The sequence below is a fragment of the Myotis nattereri genome (genome assembly GCF_964212035.1).
Source record: "Myotis nattereri genome assembly, chromosome: 5".
NCBI classification, from domain to species: domain Eukaryota; kingdom Metazoa; phylum Chordata; class Mammalia; order Chiroptera; family Vespertilionidae; genus Myotis; species Myotis nattereri.
In genome coordinates this window covers 72,047,204-72,067,208 of record NC_138080.1, presented here as the reverse complement: position 1 = coordinate 72,067,208, position 20,005 = coordinate 72,047,204, and the positions used below count along the sequence as shown (strand labels likewise).

The 20,005-nt window shown below is 58.1% G+C and overlaps 1 protein-coding gene across 1 annotated transcript in view; it reads right to left on the bottom strand.

Annotated features, from left to right (window-relative positions):
- The window catches only part of COL23A1 (collagen type XXIII alpha 1 chain), a 257,686-nt gene that overhangs the window by 6,643 nt on the left and 231,038 nt on the right, over positions 1–20,005 (bottom strand). Inside the window, exons 6-21 of the mRNA XM_081093278.1 lie at positions 15,391–15,417; positions 14,038–14,064; positions 12,646–12,672; positions 9,697–9,813; positions 9,456–9,491; positions 9,032–9,058; positions 8,384–8,410; positions 7,355–7,408; positions 6,764–6,826; positions 6,320–6,364; positions 4,647–4,724; positions 3,069–3,113; positions 2,417–2,461; positions 1,430–1,519; positions 572–634; positions 185–241 (exon numbers count right to left, since the gene is read on the bottom strand). Of these exons, the coding sequence (XP_080949404.1) occupies positions 185–241; positions 572–634; positions 1,430–1,519; positions 2,417–2,461; positions 3,069–3,113; positions 4,647–4,724; positions 6,320–6,364; positions 6,764–6,826; positions 7,355–7,408; positions 8,384–8,410; positions 9,032–9,058; positions 9,456–9,491; positions 9,697–9,813; positions 12,646–12,672; positions 14,038–14,064; positions 15,391–15,417 (828 nt within the window). The remainder of the gene's footprint in view (positions 1–184; positions 242–571; positions 635–1,429; positions 1,520–2,416; positions 2,462–3,068; positions 3,114–4,646; positions 4,725–6,319; positions 6,365–6,763; positions 6,827–7,354; positions 7,409–8,383; positions 8,411–9,031; positions 9,059–9,455; positions 9,492–9,696; positions 9,814–12,645; positions 12,673–14,037; positions 14,065–15,390; positions 15,418–20,005) is intronic.

Sequence of the window (20,005 nt, the reverse complement as noted above, 5' to 3'; positions counted from 1 at the left end):
CACTCACTGGCTCCTGTGGCCTTGACCTCAGGGCCTCCCAAGCCCAGATCCTGGCTCCGCCCTCCTTGCCTACATGTCCCCCTCCCCCCGCCCCCAGGGAATTCTGCCCTCCCCTGTCACCGCTCCTAGGCCTGGGCCCACCACCCTCTTCGCATCCCAGCTGCTTCAAGCCAAACATTCTTACCATGGGGCCTGGGGGACCAGGAGGGCCGGGGGGCCCCGGCTCCACTATGAGCTGGGCCTAGGAAAGGGTCAGAAGTGGATTAGTTACAAATTGCCTCGTCATCCCTCACCCACCCACACGTGAGCTCATGGGACATGTTGGAGGAACACTCCCTGGACAGCAGGCCCTGAGCCATTGCTTCTTGCTGCCCCCGCCTTGTGGGGGGCCCAGCGCTGGCATTTAGGTTCTCAGATGGGCCTTAGGTGGAGGACACAACTTGAGGGTCCCCCTCCCCTGCTACCCTAGGTGTGGTCAGGCCAGGTGGCCCTGCTGTTCTAAGACTTGGGCCTCCAGCTGTCCTGGGCTGGGCATTGGGGGGAGACCCTGGAATTCAGCCCTCCCCCTTACCAGGCTCTCTCGTAGGCTGTCAGGTGCCGGCTCTCCCTTCTCCCCCTTGGGGCCGTGGGCACCCTGTAGGACAGGATGACCTTGACCCCTTTATGTCCATCACCAGATCACCACCCACGGTGATCAGTACCTCCCCTTTCCTCCCCCATAAGGCTTCCATCAGCAGAGACTTGCCAGGTTGGCCAGTGCAGCTTAAAATAGTTTCCCTAGATCGATGGGCATTCAGAAAGCAGAGTGCAGCGGTGCACATGGAAGTTCCTGTGGCACAGGAAACCCAGCACTGGCTCTCTCGCTGAGCGAGCCTGATGGATGGACAATGGACATGAAGTGGTGGCACCTGGTAGCTGCTTAGCCTGTCAGCTTTTCCAATCCATCCACGCCAAGACCAACTATCACAACGACAATGATGGTGACAGCAGGCACTTATTGCATGCCAGCCACCATTCTCAGAGCTGTCTGTTCCCTCACGTGGTGGGAAATTACCACCCCCATGTTAGAGGTGCGGAAACGGAGGCCCAGGGGGTGAGGTTGCTTGTACAGGGTTCTTGTCAGTAAGAAAGGAAACAGGATACAAACGCAGGCAGCCAGAGCCGTGGCCTAACCACCGCCAACTCACTTCCAGGGACAGGGCCTCCTTATCTCACCTTCTCAGTGGCCCCAGGAGATGGCAGCAGGCCCTTCTACAGGCGAGGAAATGGGGGCTCGGGGAGTCTGAGCACGTGGGCTGGGAGTCAGCTTCCTTTCAGCCCTACGGCCCCGCTGGGCTGAGGCTGCAGGGCCCCGCCGCCAGCAGGCACACCTTCACTTTGGGGCCCCCCGTGGGGCAAGTAGGGAAGGTGGGCCCACCCAGCCACTTACCGGAAGGCCAGACAGGCCCATTTCGCCTGCTTCCCCTTTGGGTCCAGTTGGCCCAGCCTCTCCTGGGTCTCCTTTTGGCCCTTTGGGACCCTGAAAGCCACATGAACAAGGGGTCAGTGCAGCTCAGCAGGCATTCTCCCTTCCCCGACTCTGACAGGTCCCAGAGCTTTGTTCAGGTCAGGCCAGACCCCCAGTTTCTCATTGTGGGACCCCACCTCCAGCCCAGGTGACAAATGCACCCAGGGGCCTGGACAGAGACAGGAAGAGGGCACCCCGACACCTACCTCACTGCACACAGGGGTACAGGTGGGGTGGGGGTGGAGCATGAGGGCCTGGGCAGCCATGAGGGGGCACTATGGGGTTCCAGGTCAACCCTGTGCTTACCTCTCAGGAGCCAGAGATGGGAGCCCCAACCCCTACAGCCAACCCACCATCTACAGAATCACCTTCCCACCTTGCATTCCCTCACTCCACCACTGTGTAACATCCATGATGTGCCACACACTAGGGGCCTGGTGCTACACACATACACAAATGCCACATGACACCATGGGACACTGTGGTGTCTACATAGGATCACATGTGTATACTTACAAAGGTACTAATAGTGACAGTAATGCTATTAGCTCACATTTGAAGACTCTTTGCTACATGGCCCCGGGCACTGCTCTAAGTGTTTCCCACACACAGTTATTTAACCCTCACCACAGCCCGTTGCCACCCTCGCCTGGGGAGGAGGAGCAGAGGCTGCCAGGAAGTGAGCAGCTTGCCCGAGGCCTAAGGGCAGAGCCAGCCATGAAGGGGCACTGTGGGGCTCCAGAATTGCACACAGATGGCATATTTTGTTCTCCAACTCTGTACACACACACACACACACACACACACACGTACACACACGTGCTCACACACACATACACACGTGCACACACACACACACAGCATGACCCCTGGCACCAGTATCACCAAGAAAATGAAAGGCTCAGAGACCTTTTCTCCATCGATTCCGGGGGCACCAGGCAATCCGAGCTCACCCTGGAAGGGAACAGACAGCAAGAGGGGTTATAGTGTCCCATGGTCCCCGAGAGGGGTCTGTGGCTAGGCTGCCGCCCCCAACCAGCGCACCGTTCCTGGTCAAGTCCCTGCAGTTAGATCTCCAGGAAGGCACCCACTGGGTGCCCAGCAGGGTGCCAGGAGCCGGCCACCTCCACTCCTCCATGCCCTCAGCCCCTACAGGCGGACGTAGCCCAGGCTGTAGGTTACATTTTGGAAGCTGAGGCCCCAAGGGTTAAATGACTTGCTCCAGGCCACACAGCCCAGGGACAATGGGGGAACCAGACCCTGTCTGATTTCACAGTCTTGGGCTCTTTCTCCTGAGCCAGGTGGGCAGGGTGTAATGATGCACACAGGCCATAGGAAAGACCATGTCATCTATGGGACTTTGTGATGCCATGAGGGGTTTCCACATGTGAATCAAACTCCCAGAGTGCAGTGTAACTAGGGCCTGGGAGAAGGCACCCTGCTTGGCTAGAAAGTAGCCCCTTTCTCTGAGCCTGGAGGATCCTGGGGTGACAAGCAGAGGGGGCAGGTGGGCTCTGGAGACAATGGGCTTGAGGGGCCACACAGCTGCACGTGTACTGACCTTGGCTCCGGGGATTCCTGGAGGCCCTGGTGGGCCGGGAGGACCCTGTGTGCAAAGGTCAGGCTGGTCAGTGTTAAGCAGGGCCTCCCCGTCACTGCTGGTCCACCCCTCCACCCCGGGGGGCCTGTCTCTGTTTAGCTGGGCTACAGCAGGGTCACGGACCTTCCGCAGCCGATTCCCACCCACCCAGGTCAGGCCCCAGGTCTTGAAGGAGTCCTGGGAGGAGGCACCAAGCGTCAGGCCAGATATCACCGTGTCCACTGCCATGGAGAACCCAGAATCCCTCTGCCCTCAGAGCTTGTTTCCCCAACATTAGATTTCTTCACAACACGGCCCTGCTCAGGATCCTGCGGTGCCTCCCTATTGCCTCTGAAGCTGCATCCCCAGCAATGGCCCAGTACTGCCTTTTCGACTTCTCCTGTGACCTCCCTGACCGTCAGCTCTGTTGCCTGTTGTCTCCTGCCCCGGGGAGTTCCTGGTCACACAGGTAAGGGATGGCATCTTCAGTCTCCAGGTCTAACCTGAGTCCCAAGCTGCTATCTTGACCCAGGCCTCCAGAAGGCTGCCTGCTCACTAAGGCTCATCATCGCCCTCCAAACTCACGTCCCCTCCCAAAGGCTGCACCCATCCAGCCCCTCAGCCCCCAAAGTTCCAGTCCTCCACCTCCTCTCACCAACCTCTTCCTTCTTGTTAGAGGCTCCATTGAGATGTCCCGTCTTACATCTTCCTTTATTCCACCCACCTCCTCTAGGCCACGCGCAGCACCTACCTTCCCGGTGGCCTGCCTGCCTCCAGCCGTCCCCACACCCACTCTGTTCACCTTCCACACCATTCCCCAATATGTGTTTTTTAGCATTTGCCTCTCTGCTCAAAGAACCAGCTATGGCTTCCTGCTGCCCATCCAATGGAGTCATCCTCCCAGCCTGGCACCCTGCCTCCCTGTGCTCACAGAACTTCTCCCATGCGGCTCCTAGCCAGCCTGGGTCACACCATGCATGTACATGCCCTCGGGCCATGTCACACCACACCACACCATGCAGGCCTGGTGGGCCACAGTTACCATCAGCTTGTACTTCTCTGAGGCCTGTGGGGAATAACTGGAATTGAAGCTCAGAGGGCGTTAGGTGCCATCCAGTCTGGCCTCTGATGGTCTCTCCCTCACCCCAGCTCCCTTCCCTAGCACCCAACCTCTCTTCCACTGGTTATGGGTCCCAGGTTTGCTGGGCAGGGCTCACAGGTTCCATCTCCCGAGCGAGGCTCTGGGGCGGGCCTGGCTACTCTCATCCTCCCCCAATGGGCATTAGAAGACCCGGCCCTCTAGCCTGAGTTTCCTGGGAAGGCCCCAGGAGGCCCTGCTGGGGCTGGACACAGGAGATGCTCTGCCCCTGCCCCTTGTTGCTTTGACCCCAAGGGAGCTCGGGGCGACATGAGCCACATCATAGCAGCTCTCTCCGTATCAGCACAGCACCTGGTGACGCTGGGGCCCTTGTGTACAGAGTGTGGACTAATACACAAAGGGAGTGGTTATTCCCTTAGGAAATGAACAGCAAGGCCCTTCTGGTCCACCAGGAACACTACCTTAAGGGCATCCAAGATCCTGCCATCGTAGTCAATCACCACCGTGTCTCCTTGCTCACCCTTGAGGCCTGGGGGACCCTGGGGCGGGAAGAAGAGGAAGGTTTCAGGGCGGAGCTCCACTGGCCGGTGAAGTGGTAGTCGTCTCTGTATGTCATCCAAGGAGCCCAGGAACTGGGGCCACACGCAGTCCTGGGCCCCGGCTCAGCTGTCACCTGGGGGCCCAGCGGGGCTGGTCCTCAGGCCTGGCCCCCTGGCATTCACTGCACTGGCACCCAGGCTCACTGACAAAACACGGTAGGAGCCAGGCAGGTGCCCGGAGGGCAAGGGGGCCTGTGGCCAACTGAAGAACAAGCCCCGCCTGGTCTGGGGTGGCAGCACGTGGCTTTCCTGTGGGAACGGAGGCCCACTGAGGCCCCAGCCCTGAACCCGCGAGGGAAAGTGGAAGCCTAATTTGATGTGATGTTGTTCAGGTTTTTAAATGTTGGCAAACAAACAAACACAGACACCCAAACCCTCCAAGACACTCTGGAGGCCTGTGCCTTGGTTTCCCGACCTCTGGTAGGGGCTGCGCACACCAGGCACTGACATGCCATTCATTCCTGGTGGGAGCACACACCCACCCAAGCACACGGCCACGGGTATGTGTCTCCACCAGTGAGTGTGTGGCTGCTGGCCCTGTCCCCACCCTCTGCTCCTCCCCTCCCCACCCGGGCACCTCTCTGCTTGGAGAAGAGTGAGCGGCCATGAACACTCTGGGTCAGGCCTGTGGCCAGCCCCTTGCCCTGGGTGGAGAGACCCAGGCGGGGGTCCCCTGCTGGCTGCCTCCATGGTCATGACCTGCATGGAACTGTACAGTTTACACTGACTTCCCACACTGTGTGCTTAATCTAATCCCGGCCACCTGCAAGCCCCGGCCGCGGGCTGAGACCTAGTTTTTGGAGGAGGAAACCGGCCTCCAGGAGCACCAGGAGATGTGACTGCTCGGGCCACAGAGCAGGAACAGGGTCCAGGATGCCAGCCTGAGGTGTGCTGACAGGCATTGGCCTCAGAAGGCCTGGGGCCTTGGGACCAGCTGGAGCCGCTGTGCTCCTTTCTGGTGACAGGAACAAACCTCGATGTGGGGCTGGGAGAAAGGCCAGGACCCCCCAACAGGGTGGGGGCAACACCATATGTGACAAGTGAGGGTCTATGTTTGAAAATGCCGAGAAAAGTCTCTCGGAGGGCAAGCACCACCTGGGAGAGAGGAACAGGAGGGGATGTGTCTTGACATCCATATTTGAACATTTTACGGAAAGCATGTACTACGAGATTAAAAATGAAAAAAAAAATCACAAGTGAATTAATATAAAAAAAGACTCCGTTTCTGGAGCCTCACTGCTCTTCGGGGGCCTTTGGTGACAGGGACTTTTAAAGTGACAGGCCCCGCCCTAGCTGGTTTGGCTCAGTGGATAGAGCGTCAGCCTGAAGACTGAAGGGTCCCGGGTGCGATTCCAAGCAAGGGCATATGCCTGGGGTTGTGGGCTCGATCCCCAGTAGGGGGCGTGCAGGAGGCAGCTGATCAATGATTCTCTCTCACCACTGATGTTTCTGTCTCTTTCTCAATAAAGAATATATTTAAAAAAAAGTGGCAGCCCCTGGATCTTCTGTGGGTGGCTGGAGGAGAGACTGCTTACCCGCAGCCCTGAGGCTCCATCGGCTCCTTGCTGGCCGGGCTCCCCCTGTGGAGGCGACGTGGTTGCAGCCAGGTGTACACAGCCAAGCCAAAGGCTCCCCACCTCCTCCAGTCCCCTCTTCCCCACAGGGCGCAGGGCCTCATGTGTGGCCGCAGAACCCTCTGACCCCAGAGATAGGCCACTGAGGCCCAGGAGCCCAAGGCTACAGGGTGCCTTAGCCTCGTAGCTCACCCAGACCCATGCCCCCCGCTGCCCCCCCTCAGGTCAGTCTCTGACTGCCAGTCCAACGAGACCTGAGACCCAAGACCTGAGGGCCCAGGCCCTCCAGGGATTCCCAACTTAAAAGGCAAAAGGGAGGTGAACCACAACTCCTCCCCGTGACAGGGTGCTTCTCTGAACGGGGCCTGCAGAAGCCGAAGGCGAACCCGCGTGTTGCTCAGTCACCTTTGTCCCTGGGACACCGTCCACGCCCTTCTCTCCCCGTGGCCCCACGCTCCCCGGCTCGCCCTGCAACAGACATTGAAAATGGAAGGAAGCAGCGGGCGGGCTAGGGCTGCCTGGGGCTGCTCGCCTCTGCAGCAGTTCCAGGAGAACACGGCCGAGCCCACCTGCAGAGGACAGACCTCAGGGCCCTCCCAGTCCAGGGGACTCAGGACCATGGTCTCCTTCCGCCTGAGTCCTGGGGCATAGCCGGGGCAGCTCAGGGGCTCAAGAGACATTTTGGAGGCAGGCGGGCCAGGATTTGGTGGCTGTCACGAGGGGCTGGGGAGCCAGGATAACATCAGTTCCTGGCCTGGGGACAGGGCAGAGAGTGGGGCACCGAAGAGGGAACCAGAGGACTGCAGGGTGTGAGGGGAGATAGCCTGTGAGGTGCCAGGCCCGTTGACAAGTGGGACCCAGGGTCCTCCAGCTGCCCCTCTGTGGCCTGTCCTGGGCATCAGCCTGTGCTCCACCATGTGAAAGGGCCAGGAGGGGCTTCGCCAGGCAGACGGAATGTGCAAGCTGGGAGGCAAGAGGAGCTCGGGGGAGGCATACCTTGGGCCCTGGAGGTCCAGGGAACCCTGGTTGGCTTGGCGTCCCGTCATCCCCCTGAGGAGAGAGTGGTGGAGGCTGCAGCCTCAGACCTGGACACACCAGCAGCACCCCTCTGTCCTCCCCAGCACAGCTGTCCACTCCTGTCACCAACACTGGTCATACCGGGACGGGCAGCTTCTCCCTCCCCTCCTCGCTCCTCTGGGGGCAGGGGTGGGGTCAGGTCTACTTCTGTCCCCTGCGCCCACCAGCCCAGGGCCAGCCCAGAATGGCCTCAGCAGGTGTGTGCAGAAGAAGTGGGTGGGCAGGTGAAGGGGAGGGAATTCGTCCTTCAGTCAGCAATTAGCTGGTGAGCACTTTCTGTGGGCCAGGCAGACAAGGTCCCTGCTCGATGGGTCAGAGGAGGCTGAGGGCAAAGAAATCTCCAGAGAAATACATCGCAGCGTGACAGGAAGTAGAAGTGCCAGGCAGGGAATTTAGGAGGACGGCAGGATGGAGAGGGACTCGGGGAGGGTGTGTCCCAGTAGGTGGCCAGGGGCAGTTTCTCAGAGGAGACCTGCAGGAGGAGGAGGCCCAGCATGGAAGAGGCAGGAGAAGGTCACTCTGGGTCAGTGGTCCCAGACCTGAGCGCACATCAGCATCACCTGCGGCTGCTTGGACAGAGCACGGTCACCCCCAGTGTCTGTTTTGGTGGGTCTGGGGTGGGCCCCAAACATGCTTGTTAGACAAGCCCCAAACGATGCTGATAGGCTGGTCTTGGGACTACAGTTTAAGAACCGCTGTAATGCACCCTGAGGCAGGAACAATGTGATGTTTGAGGAAGGGAAAGAATGAGTGAATGAGTGAATAAGTGAATGAATGAATGAGATCCTGGCTTCAGACACATACCTTTAGACCTGAGGCTTCAGGTCTGCCAAGGAGCAGGGCACCTTCTTTGTGGGGGCTCCCATTTCTGCCCCGTGCCCAGCCCCTGCCCTTCTCTCCAGCCCATCCCACACCCCCACCGAGAAGCCCCTCCCAGGCCCCCCTCACCTTCTTTCCAGGAATGCCGGGCTCACCCTGAGGGCAGACAGAGGGGGTGCAAGAAAAAGGTCAGAGACATTGGGCTGCCTGCTCCTCTGGAGAAGTGGCCCCATGATCCACGCCCAGGGCAGTCCAGTGGGCCCGGCCCCTCAGAGAGGAGCACTTGGGTGTGGGGCTGGCAGTCTTGGACTCCACTCCCAACCTGGTCCCTTCCAAGCTGGATGACCTCAGGCAAGTCACTGCTCTTGAAAACGGGAGTATGATGCCCCCAGCCTCAGAGGGTCACTGAGATGAGAGGATGCATGAAAGCCCCTGGCTCGCAGCAGGTGCTCACTAAATGGAGCTCCTTTCCTACCCTTCCCTCCTGCTCAGTCCAGGGACTCCAGCTCCTTCAGGGAGGACCAGAGCCTGCCTTCCCGCCCAGCAAGCACTGAGCTGACATCTGAGAGGACTTTAAAAGCTAACGTGTTTTATTATTTGATCCGTACAACCTGGTGTGAAGGTAAGGCAGAAAGATTTATCATGCCCCCATTTAACAGACGAGTAAACTGAGGCCCAGAGAGAGGCAGTAACTCGCCCAAGGTCACAGAACTCTGTCTCCTAACCCTGCTGCCTGGGCTTCCAGGGGCGTGGGGACAGGGACTGAGGAACACGTACCTTGGGTCCTGGAGGTCCCTTTGGGCCCTGGAACAAGAGAAGAGAAGGTGTTAAAGGCGATACTGGAGGTTGCTCCTATCTGTCCTCATCCTCATTTTACAAAGGATGACACCAAGTCTCGGGGAGGAGGCAGGGCTGTCACTGCTTCCTGACTTGGATAGCTTCTCATCAGATCTCAAGCAGCGATAGACAGCAGGCTCCCTCCCAGGGATGCAGGGCTGTGAGAATTCTGCTGGGGCTGGAGGCCTGGCCAAGCCTTCCCACTGCTGGTGGGGACAAGAGCTCGGGTGTATGTACACGTACAGCTGCACACACAACCTGCGTGTGTGTGTGTGTGTGTATGTGTGTGTGTGTGTGTAGGAGCTGCCAGGCCTGGAACCACAGTTCTGCCAGGTCAGGCCTTTGAAATGCTCTGGGTACTGACCGTCTCACCGTCTTGTCCAGCCTCTCCTTTGGGACCCTGAGGACACAGAGGAGAGAGATGAGGAAATGCAGGGACCCTACGGTTAGCTGAGTTGGTGGGTCTGGGTTGGCGGTAGAGTTAGGGTTGGGTTTTGGCCTGAACTGGGAATAGGGCTGGGGTTGGGTTGGTTCTGGGACCAGGGTTTGGGGCTTTGGTAGGTGCAGGACCAGGTCCTGGGTGGTCCAGCTCCATGTCCTCTTACCACTGGGCCTGGTGCTCCCCGGGGTCCATCTTTTCCTGTGTCGCCAGGAGGGCCCCGAGCCCCAGGAGGCCCAGGGGGCCCTGGAGGCCCAGCAGCCCCCTCCTGCCCTTGGTCTCCCTGGAAGAGATGAGGCCTGGCATGACTCTGAGGGTGAGGGAAGGGGTTCTAGTATCTAGAGAGAGGCCCCTCAGATGGACAGCTCAATGCCTTCCCCTTTCCCAGCCCTTGACAGGCTCAGAGAAAAGGGCTTTGTTGTTAGGCCTGTTGCCACTTTTTGGTGACCACGTGAAGGGACAGGCCCCTAGAGCTCAGCTTAAGGGGCCAACAGGGCCTTTTACACTCCAAGGAGTGTGCCATCTCCTCACCTGTGGTGTTCAGGTGAGAGAGGACACACGGTGGGTGTGAGAGAAGGCACCTGAGCCCAACTGGTTCCCTTCGTACAGAAAGGGGGTTGCAGGCCTCCTGGGAGACCTTGGCTGGGCCACTCCTGCTTCATTAGGTGACAGAGGTGCACCCTTGGGCATCTGTCCCAGAGAAGTGAAAGCTCCTGTTCACACAAACGCATGGATGTTCATAGTGGTCTTATTCGTAAGGGCCCCAAACTGGAGACCCAGATGTCCTCCAATGGCAAGATGTCCAACCACCTGGGGCACCTCTGCCACGAACATTGCTCAGCAGCAAACAAACAGGAACAGAGCACTGACACGAAGCCATGTGGATGCATCTCATGGCAATTACGCTGAGGGAAAAAGCAAATCTCAAAAGGTTATATAGGTTGTGATTGCAGCTACATAACATTCTGAAATGGGAAAATTACAGAGAGGGAGCATAGATTAGTGGTTCTAGGCGTTAGGGATGGGGCAGAGAGGGAGGCGGCCAGAGCTATAAAAGAGTAGCCTGAGGGGTCTTTGTGTGGTGGTTGCACGAATCTACAACAGTGACAAAAATGCGTAAGACTAAACACACAAGCGATGGGAGAAGTCTGAGTAAGGCTGTCGGACTGTATCAATTTCCTGGGTAGGAGATGGTACTACGGTGCTGCCAAAGTCACCTTTGGGGGGGACTGGATGATGGGTATATGGTTACATATGACAACTGCATGTGAATTTACAATTCTCTTAAAAAAAAAAAACAAAGGCGACAGAGGGCCACACTGTCTCTCATGCAGCACCAAACCCCCAACTCTCAGGCGGAGGTTAGTACTGGGTCAGACCTCAGGCAGCCAGAGCCCTCACCTGGTGGCCCCACCTGCAGGGAGGGAAGACCACAGTGCCCCCGGCACTGCCTGCTGCCCAGCACTGGCACGGCAACGGGACACACCGGCTCCCAGGGCAGCAGAGCCTACCCTTCCTGTAACCAGGCCTTTGTGGAGTGGACCCCGCTGTGAGCCCAGGGCTGATAAGCCAGGGCATCCTGGGGTTCGCTCATCCAATCATCTGGCCGGCACCGCTGAGTCCTGCTTTACAAACGGAGGGCCAGGGTCAGAGCGGGCAGTCGTCTAACCAGGGTTACGGGGCCAGGAAAGGCCGGCGAGGCAGTGGTCTCTGTTCACCCGTGAGCTCCATGACAGGAAGGAGCTCCCCTCTCCAGCAGCTGCACCTCAGACCTCACTCACTAGCTTTCCCAGTGAAAAGCTTAACGGAGGCTCTCAAAGGCCACCGTGTAGAGCTCCTCAGCCTGACACGGCCAGGTCCTGACCAGAAGGATCGGACTCCAGCTCCGGGGCCCATGCTGGCGGCCGTGGGCCGGGACTCTACTTATCGAGGCAGAAAATGGGTTGAGACACCTGAGCAGGTCCTAGAGAGGTTCTTCCATCCTGCGTTCCTTGGGAAATGAGGCCGGCCAGCTGCCTCCTCCTCCCGCCGGGATCGGATGGCTGAGGTCTAACCCTGGGGATTTGATGAGTCGAGGGGAACACGCAAGCCAGCAGCCCAGGCAGGCCGCTCGTCCAGTCTACCTTGAGGATGCGGCGATTGTACATGTGATGGTCTCTACTTATAAAGCCTGGATTGAGCCGTGGGAAAACCATCTACAGCAAACAGGTTGTGTGGTCAGAAAGGCAGGAGGGTGACTAGGAAACCACAGGGCTATTTCTGGAGGCAAAGCCGCCTCCCCAGCCACAGAAGGCAGCCTGAGACGGGGGTGGTGGACCACGTGCTCACAGGGGCCGCGACGCTCCCTCCGTCCCGCAGGGTCCTCTGCAGGGTGACCTTGCCACTCCCCACCAAGAGCTGGGGCCTGTTTGTCCCCGTCCCCCACTGACTCTGAGCGAGCCCTGTGACAGATGCGACCATTAGGATGCAGGGGCGGTGATGCTGTGTGTGGCTCTTCACAGAGCTGAGCTTGGGCTCAGGGCTGCTGACCCTACAGCCCTCCTCTTCCTGGGGTGCTGGCTGTCCTCAGGAAGGTCAGTCTCTGGTCTGAGACCAGTGCCAGCCCCCTGTCTGCCCATCCACAGTGATAAGTGCTATGGGACGTCTGGCAGAGACTTCCCATCTGTGCCAGACCCAGCGGCCATTTAAGTGAAACCGTGAAGCAGGATATACTGTAGGTGGGAGGCGGGGCTGCTCACTGACCTTCTGTGATAAGCTGTAGGGCATGCTTTATCTATCTATCTATATATAAAAGCCTAAGTGACCGAACGACCAAACAACGGGTTGCTATGATGTGCACTGACCACCAGGGGCAGACACTCAACACAGGAGCTGCTCCCTGGTGGTCAGTGCACTCCCACAGCCAACCTTCCTTGGCCAGCCAACCTCCCACGGTCTGTCACCCCTGGCCAGCCCTGATTGGCTCCAATTGGGACTGGGCCAGATGGCCCTGATGGGCCCCAATCGCAGGCCAGGCTGCGGGACCCCACCCATGCACGAATTCGTGCACTGGGACTCTAGTTATAATATAAAACAAACTGTGTAGGTGGGGGAGGGGGTCTTGTTCAGCGCATACCCGGGGTCCAAAGTCTCCTGGTGCACCCTGGGAACAAAAAACAGGGAGATATGTCACCACCGCTTGATGACTTCACATATATCCAGCTTTGCGCTCAGAGTGTCATGTACATGGTCTCAACCACTCTACCAAAAATCATATGCAGGCTCTATCCTCCCCCGCACCCCCCCCCCCCCCCCCGCCCCGCCATTTCGAATGAGGAAATGAAGGCACAGAGGGCTAAGTAGTCTGTTCAAGGTCACACCACTAGCAGATCCCAGGGTGGTCTGTTATCTATTGCCAGCCCTAGACATGGCGGAACAGAGATAAGCCGCTCCCACTGTGCCCTCTTATGGCACCAGCACAACATGGAATCCCCGAACCACGGAACAGTCAGGAATGATAACTACTTGATTGTTTTAAGTCTCCCAGTTTGGGGTAGTATGCTATGCAGCCATAGAAGCCAGGACACCAATTTCTCTCTGGTTTCAAAGTCCCTGCCTTAATCATTTCCACGACTCAGTGGCATCAGCCAGAACCAGCGGGAATCCAGGCCATCACTGCACCTGCCAACCGCACGAGGGTCTCATTGTCCACAAAAACACGCAGACTGTTACCTCGGACAGTCTTCCCATGTCTCTGTGAGGCTGGTTTACATTTACAGATGGAGAAACTGAGGCCCACCGAGCGGGGCGACTTGCCGAACGCCACACAGCTGGTGGTAGAGGCGGAATGCAAACCTGAGGCTCCAAAGGCCGGTCTTGTGCCTGCTCAGCTCTCACAGGGGACTGGAACACTGGCCACGGGAACTAAGTGACCCCCAGTGGAGTTGGGGTGTGGACGTGGCCCAGCCCAGCTCTTCCCTGGAAGTGCCCAGTCTTCCTACACCTGCGTCGGCCCTGGGACACACACATTTCCTCTCTCTCCTACTCTCTAATGAGGCACTCAGAGGTCTCAGCCCTCCAGGGCTGTGGCTGTGGCATTTAGCACCAAATGCCAGGAAGCCCTTCTGGTAGGGGGCTGTGCGGATCCCAGGGGCAGCTCTCTGCCACCTGTTTTCCTGGCAGGCGTCCTCCCCACAAAGAATGCCATCCACAGTCATTGTTTAACCCCCCTGGCTTTCCTGGCACCGCCCCCTTCATAATTAATTACTGGGCAGACTGCTTTGAGTTGTTATGCTGTGGTGTCTGGAGAACTCAGGTTTAACCTTCCGGGCACTTTACATGGTCCAGTGTAAGCCTTATAACCATTACAGGAGGTAGGCACTACTTGCCCCACGTTATAGATGGGGAAACGGAGCTCCAGGAGGGGCTGTGACATGCCCGCAGTCACACTCTGGAATGGGGTTTGGAGGCAGGTGTCTGGCATCCTTCCTCAGCCTCCTGTGTCTGGACAGCCTCCAGCATCACTTACCTTTTCTCCCTTGGGGCCGGGAAGTCCCTGGAGAAGGAAGGTGGAGAAAGAACAGCAGTGAGTGAGGAGGACGAGGCTGGTCCCTGCCGGCTTCCCTAAGGCTTTGCGTACAGAAGGGCCTGTGAGGCTGAGCAGAGCTGGGGGCGGCCGAGTGGAAAAACACAGGACTGTCAGTCCTTAAGGAGGCTGCCGTGCTGACCCCAAGGAAGCACCACATCTCAGTCCTCAGCATGAGGGACACGGGGGACTGGAGGTCACTGGCATCCCCTCTGGACAGAGGCACATCTGCTAGTCACTCCTCTCAGGGCAGAGCCCGCCCTGCTCAGCACCTGTTGTGCCGGTGCCAGTCAGGGGCCCCTGCTCGTGGAGTCTGGGGAATGTGCATGTGAGCGGCTCCACGCAGGCCCTGGCGGCTGCCTTCACCCTCTGGCTACAGGGGAATGTTTTTCTCTCAGTCCTGCCCAGTTACCAGGCCTTCTAGGAAGGTCAAGGCACAAGGCACACTGTGGGGCTCAGAGTCCCTGGGGTGAGGGCTGGCACAGTTGGGCAGGGACTGACCGGCTCCCTGGCCTTCATCCCTCCCCAAACTGTCCACTATCCCTTCAACCAGTAGTGGGTTTGCTTGTTCACGCGTTCAACAATTCGCCCACCCAGGTTCTTTCCTCCATCCTTCAATAACGCACACATTATGAGTCAACTGTTCAATTATTTGTCAGTTCATTCATTTCTTCACTCGTCTGTTCAACCACCATCATGCACCCATCCACCTATCCTCCATGCATCCAACTGTTTGTGCAATCATTGGTTCATTACCTACTTTGACTGTTCTTCCATCCATCCATCCACCCACCCCAGTATTTATTTAATTATGTTGTCACCTGTGCATCTTATTAATTCTGCTGAGGACGCCTGTGGACCGCAGGCTCCTGACCCGGGTGTAGAGAACTCCTCAGCCTCATGCCCACCATGAAGGTACTGAGACTGCCTGGGGATGCTCTGTGCCTGGGCCTGCTGGGAGGGGCTTGTATGCTTTGAGGGCTGACCAGCCGCTGGGACAGCGCTGTCTGCAGTTCTTCACATGGCCATCACAGTGGGGAGGGTTAATGTGCCTCTGATAGGCAAGGAGCCTCAGGCTTGGGAGGTGAAGAGGCCTCCCCAAGGCTGCACAGTCAGCAGATGGTGGAGCTGGACTTGAACTTAAGTGTGATGCCCAAATGGCTTCTCTTTGCACTGAGACAGGTTCTCAGTGGATCTTTCTCGCTGGCGCCCCATGGTCACCCCCAACCCCACAGTGCCCACCATCCCAGGACCACCCATCCCAGGACCACGTAGAACGGGCCTGTCATCACTTACTGGCTTTCCATCCAGACCCAGTGGTCCCTGGGAAATGAGAAAGAGAGAGCAGAGGTTACACACGGGAAAGGTGTCATGATCTAGAAGACACTATTGAGTGACAACAGTCCAAAGCCTGTGCCAAGCCCGTGGTCTGGGTATGTTTCACACAGATTTGGGGTGGGAGCAGCTGGGTGTTGTTTGCTGCTCCCTTCCTCGGGTCTAGGCACAGAGCCCCATTTCTCCTCCACAACCACCCCCATCTCCACCCATGGGCTTGGGCAGGTGACCGCATCCCCTCAGCTGGGGTGGTCGGTTCAGGGACTTTCAAAGGTGGCACTTTTGGGAAAGAGGGCTCTTTCCACCGGATGGAGCTCCTGGGGCACCAGTGGCTTGAGAAAGAGGGGACAGAGAGGAAAGCAGAGCTGAGAGACGGAGAGACAGGGCAAAGGGCTGGAGCTGAAACCACCGGGCACTCTTCTCTTTGCGAATACATTTTTCCCTTAAGCCAGCTTGAACTGGCTTCTGCCACTTGTAATTTGTTTTGAACGGAACATATGTGTTCCCTAAGCCCCAATATGATGTTAGGGGGTGGGGCCCCTGGAGGGGATCAGGTCATGAGGGTGGAGCCCCCACGAATGGGATTAGTGCCCTCACAAAAGGGACCCACAGAGCTCTGTTCTGCCTTGTGAGGACACAGCGAGAAGCCTGCCATCTGCAACCCAGAAGAGGGCCCTCCCCAGAATCTGATCTGGCTGGCCCTGATCTCGAACTTCTAGCCTCCAGAACTGTGAGAAAGAAATTTCTGTTGTTTCTAAGCCACCCATTCTGTGGTACTTTGTTACAGCAGCCCACACGAACTAAGACATAACTAGAAGAGTCCTGAAGGTTCTTTCAGCTCTGCATTGCTGTGGCCTTCACAGGTGAAAGTCAAGGCTGAAGGAAGCAAAACACAAGGGCGAGTCCTGAGAGCTGGGGCATCTCACAGGCCCCTGCGGGCTCTGTGGTGTCTGCAAAGGGTCAGTGACCACGGCAAAGCAGCCCCACCGAACCCCCTCCACACACCTAGCAAAGCCTCACTGAGCGCTACCCTCCCTGTGGGGTGTGCAGGAATACAAGGGGGAAAAGGGGTGTTGTAGACCAGCCCGTCTGCTCCCTGTAGACCTTTCGATAGCTAACATCCCCTCACCCCATGCACACTTCACCCTCGACTCCAGCAAATGACCTAGGCAGCTCCACTCCCCCGAGCCTGTTGCACACACTGATGCCTCTGTGCACCATCCTCGGCTCCGCCACCTCCTCTTCCACGAAGAGGCTTTTCCACGTTCCAGACTCAGACCATCTGTCCCTGTGCCCACCACGTAGTCTAACTGTCCCACGTGAGACACATGCTGTTAACGTGGGGTCTGCACAGGCCCTCCAGTAGATCCAGGAGAAGGGTCTGCTCCCCACCCCCAGTGTTCGGATGAGGCCTGGCCAGAACATGTGCTCACCAGTGTGTACCGAGTCCCACCAAGGAAAGGTGAACCATGTGCAAACGCGCACAACACCACGTGGAGAGCGGGGGCAGGGCAGGCAAAGAGTCCCGCCAATTCCAAGCAGGGAGAGGGTCTGTTGGCTTTGAGGAGACTGGAAAATATTAGGGAGCTCTACCCTAGGAAAGTAACGTTTGGGGATTTGAACATAGCAAATGGGTGTGTGTGCGTGTGTGTGTGTGTGTGTGTGTGTGTCACTGTGGGCAGAGAGAACAATCCAGCAAAGGCAGGGAGGAGGGAGCGTGCTGGGGCGGTGAGCGGAGGGGCAGCTAGCCTCAGCATGGCCTCCGCCCTGGTCTCTCACAGCGGCACAGGGGTTTGCCCTGCACTCCCCGTGGTTCCAACAGTGTGGCTGCACTCCTGGCCCAGCACTGGGGTCTCCTGTGGCCAGAGCCAGGCTCTGCCATTTGGCTGCCCTGTGTCCCTGGTCCCCCTGAGCTCTCTCCTTCTTTCCCCTCTGCTCCCTCTGCTTGCAATGCCCTTCCCTGCCCCTGCCCCTGCCCCTGCCCTGGCCCCTGGTGAGAGGGACTCCTCCTCGGAGACACTCTCTTGTTCTAGAAGACTTTCCTGGCCCTGCCTCCGTCCTTGGGTCTGGCACAGCCTGGAAATTGGTACCCCGCCTACTGTGTCTAGTGGTACATGACCAGTTTCCTTGGCTCGACCTCTAGGCTGCCCTGAGCAGCCAATCTCAGATTCCCCAGCCCGAGAGTGGCCACCCCTTGATGCACTCAGACCAGGGCCTCACTCCAGGCAGGAACCTGGGCAGATCTGAAAATTGGCCTCTTAAGAGCTTCTGGCCACCAGCCTCACTGTGGGGGCGAGTGTGGATGTGGGGGTGATGGCCTGGGGAAGGAAGGAGTGGCCTATTCCAAATACTTGGGGGCCCAGGCCCTGGGGGCTCCTGTTCTTGGTAAACCCCAGCCACAGTTCAGGTCCCATCATCTGAGGTCCATCAGTTGGCTGGTCTCCTCTTGGGGGCTCCTGGCAGTTCTAGCTCCTGGATTCACATGCCAAAGCCCTCCTCCCTTCAGCAGTCCCCTAAAATGGGCCCCGCCCCTGCCCCCATGCTCAGGCCCTGCTAGGCCTCCTCAGGGCCATGGCCCCATGGGGGTTTCTACCCTGACCTCTCATGTAGGCCCAGCCTCTGGCCGCCACAACACACACGGGGCCCAAGTCCCCTCCGGTGTGGCTGAGTGACCCACACACCTGGTCTTAATCATCACAACAGCCTGAGGCAGGTGTTACCACTGCCTCCTCTTGCAGAGCAGGAAACGGGCCCAGCCAGGGGAAGACCTTGCTTGCCCAAGGCCACACAGCCAGGAACAGGCGGGGCTGGGGCTGGACAGCACTTCCGTTCTGTGTTCTCTCTGCACTTAAACCCTGCGGTGAACTCCCTGAAGATCAGCCACTCTCGCCCCTGCATGCCTCTGTCAGACCTCCCTGCTCCCTCCCACCGCCTACTGCACCTCGCCTGCCCAGGTGTCCCCAGCCACCTTGCCAGTGTGGCCGCCACCAGAGACTCTGTGCCCAGGCCCTGGGTGCGTCTGTAACTCCTACTGAACTGAGCCCAAATGCAGCCCCAAATCTGCCCTCTATAAATCTGCATGGATTGCAAGACATGGATTACAAGGTGCAGCTTAGAACTAACTAAGGCCCTTTCCTCTCCGTGTGCCAGGAGGGAAGACACAGTGGGCCTCACAGCCATCACGTCACCGGCAGTGGATGGGGCCTCAGGGCCTGGATGGTGTGACGCGTTCAAGGTGCCCCTGATCAAGTCCAGTGCAGGGCACCCTGCCCCTGGGGGCCACAGAGAGGGAGACTCTCCATGAATGCTCCTTATTGTAGACTTGACCGAGGCCTCCGTACCGCCGTGGCCCCTGCCCTCGCAGCAGCCCCGGGAGGCAGGCACCATGGCCCCATCTCACAGATGAGGCAGAGGAGCCAGTGGGTTGTCCAAGGACTAAAATCAGCCCTGCTCTCCATGCAACGCTCCCTCTCCTGCAGCACAGGGTAGAGGGGGTGACAGATGGCCGTCCTGGGGGACTTGTGGGACAGAGCCTCACGGGCCTTGCCTTCCTCCAGGGATTCCTGGAACATCTGTCTCCCCCACGAAGCAGATCCTCCCCAGGCAGGGCTAACTGAACCCTCTTCCACCCGACCTTCTGCCAGAGAGAGTGCTGGGTCAGACAGACAGGCCTGCTGCGTGGCCCTGGGAGAGCCAGTCCACCCTTCTGAGCCTCAGCCCTTCTCCCCAGCAGGGATATTCCTGCTTTGGCTTCCCTCCCTGGGGTCTAGGCACAGAGCCCGACACATCTCGGTCCCTGTGCGGCCAGCTGCGCCCAGGACTTTTCAGGATGTGAGAAGCAAACAGGCCTGGGGCTGCACTGGAGGAGCAGGTCAGGCAGGCAGAGCCCCCCAGCCTCCCCCACCCGCCCTGCTGCGCAGCCCCTACCTCCCACAGGGACCAGAGTACCCTTGAGCCTCCGTTTACTCATGTAAGATGGAGGTCATGCCCATCTCCTCTCAAATGACAGGTTCCCCGGGTCCCAGGCAGTCCCAGCTTCTTCTATGTCCTCCTCTCAGACCAACCAGAGACAGGGGACCCTACAGCAGGGATGGCGAGCCTAGGACACGCGTGTCAGAGGTGACACGCGAACTCATTTTTTGGTTGATTTTTCTTTGTTAAATGGCATTTAAATATATCAAATAAATATCAAAAATATAAGTCTTTGTTTTACGATGGTTGCAAAGATCAAAACATTTCTATATGTGACACGGCACCAGAGTTAAGTTAGGGTTTTTCAAAATGCTGACACGCCGAGCTCAAAAGGTTCGCCATCACTGGCCTACAGGCAAGCTGACACAGAATGGGGTCTGCACTGGCCCTGGGGATGGGAGTGCTGGGGAGTGACTCTGTGTGGCCCTCCAAGTGGCCAGCAGGGGGTACCAGCTCTGCCTTCCTACCTACGTCTGCTCACGCCCTCACACCGCGGAGTATTTCCTGAGCAGCATTCCACAGGCCGTCCTTGGAGAAAAATTAATAAGGTGGCAAAAGAGAGGAGGTTTCTCGGTAGAAGTCTGGGACGTGGGGTATACGGGCT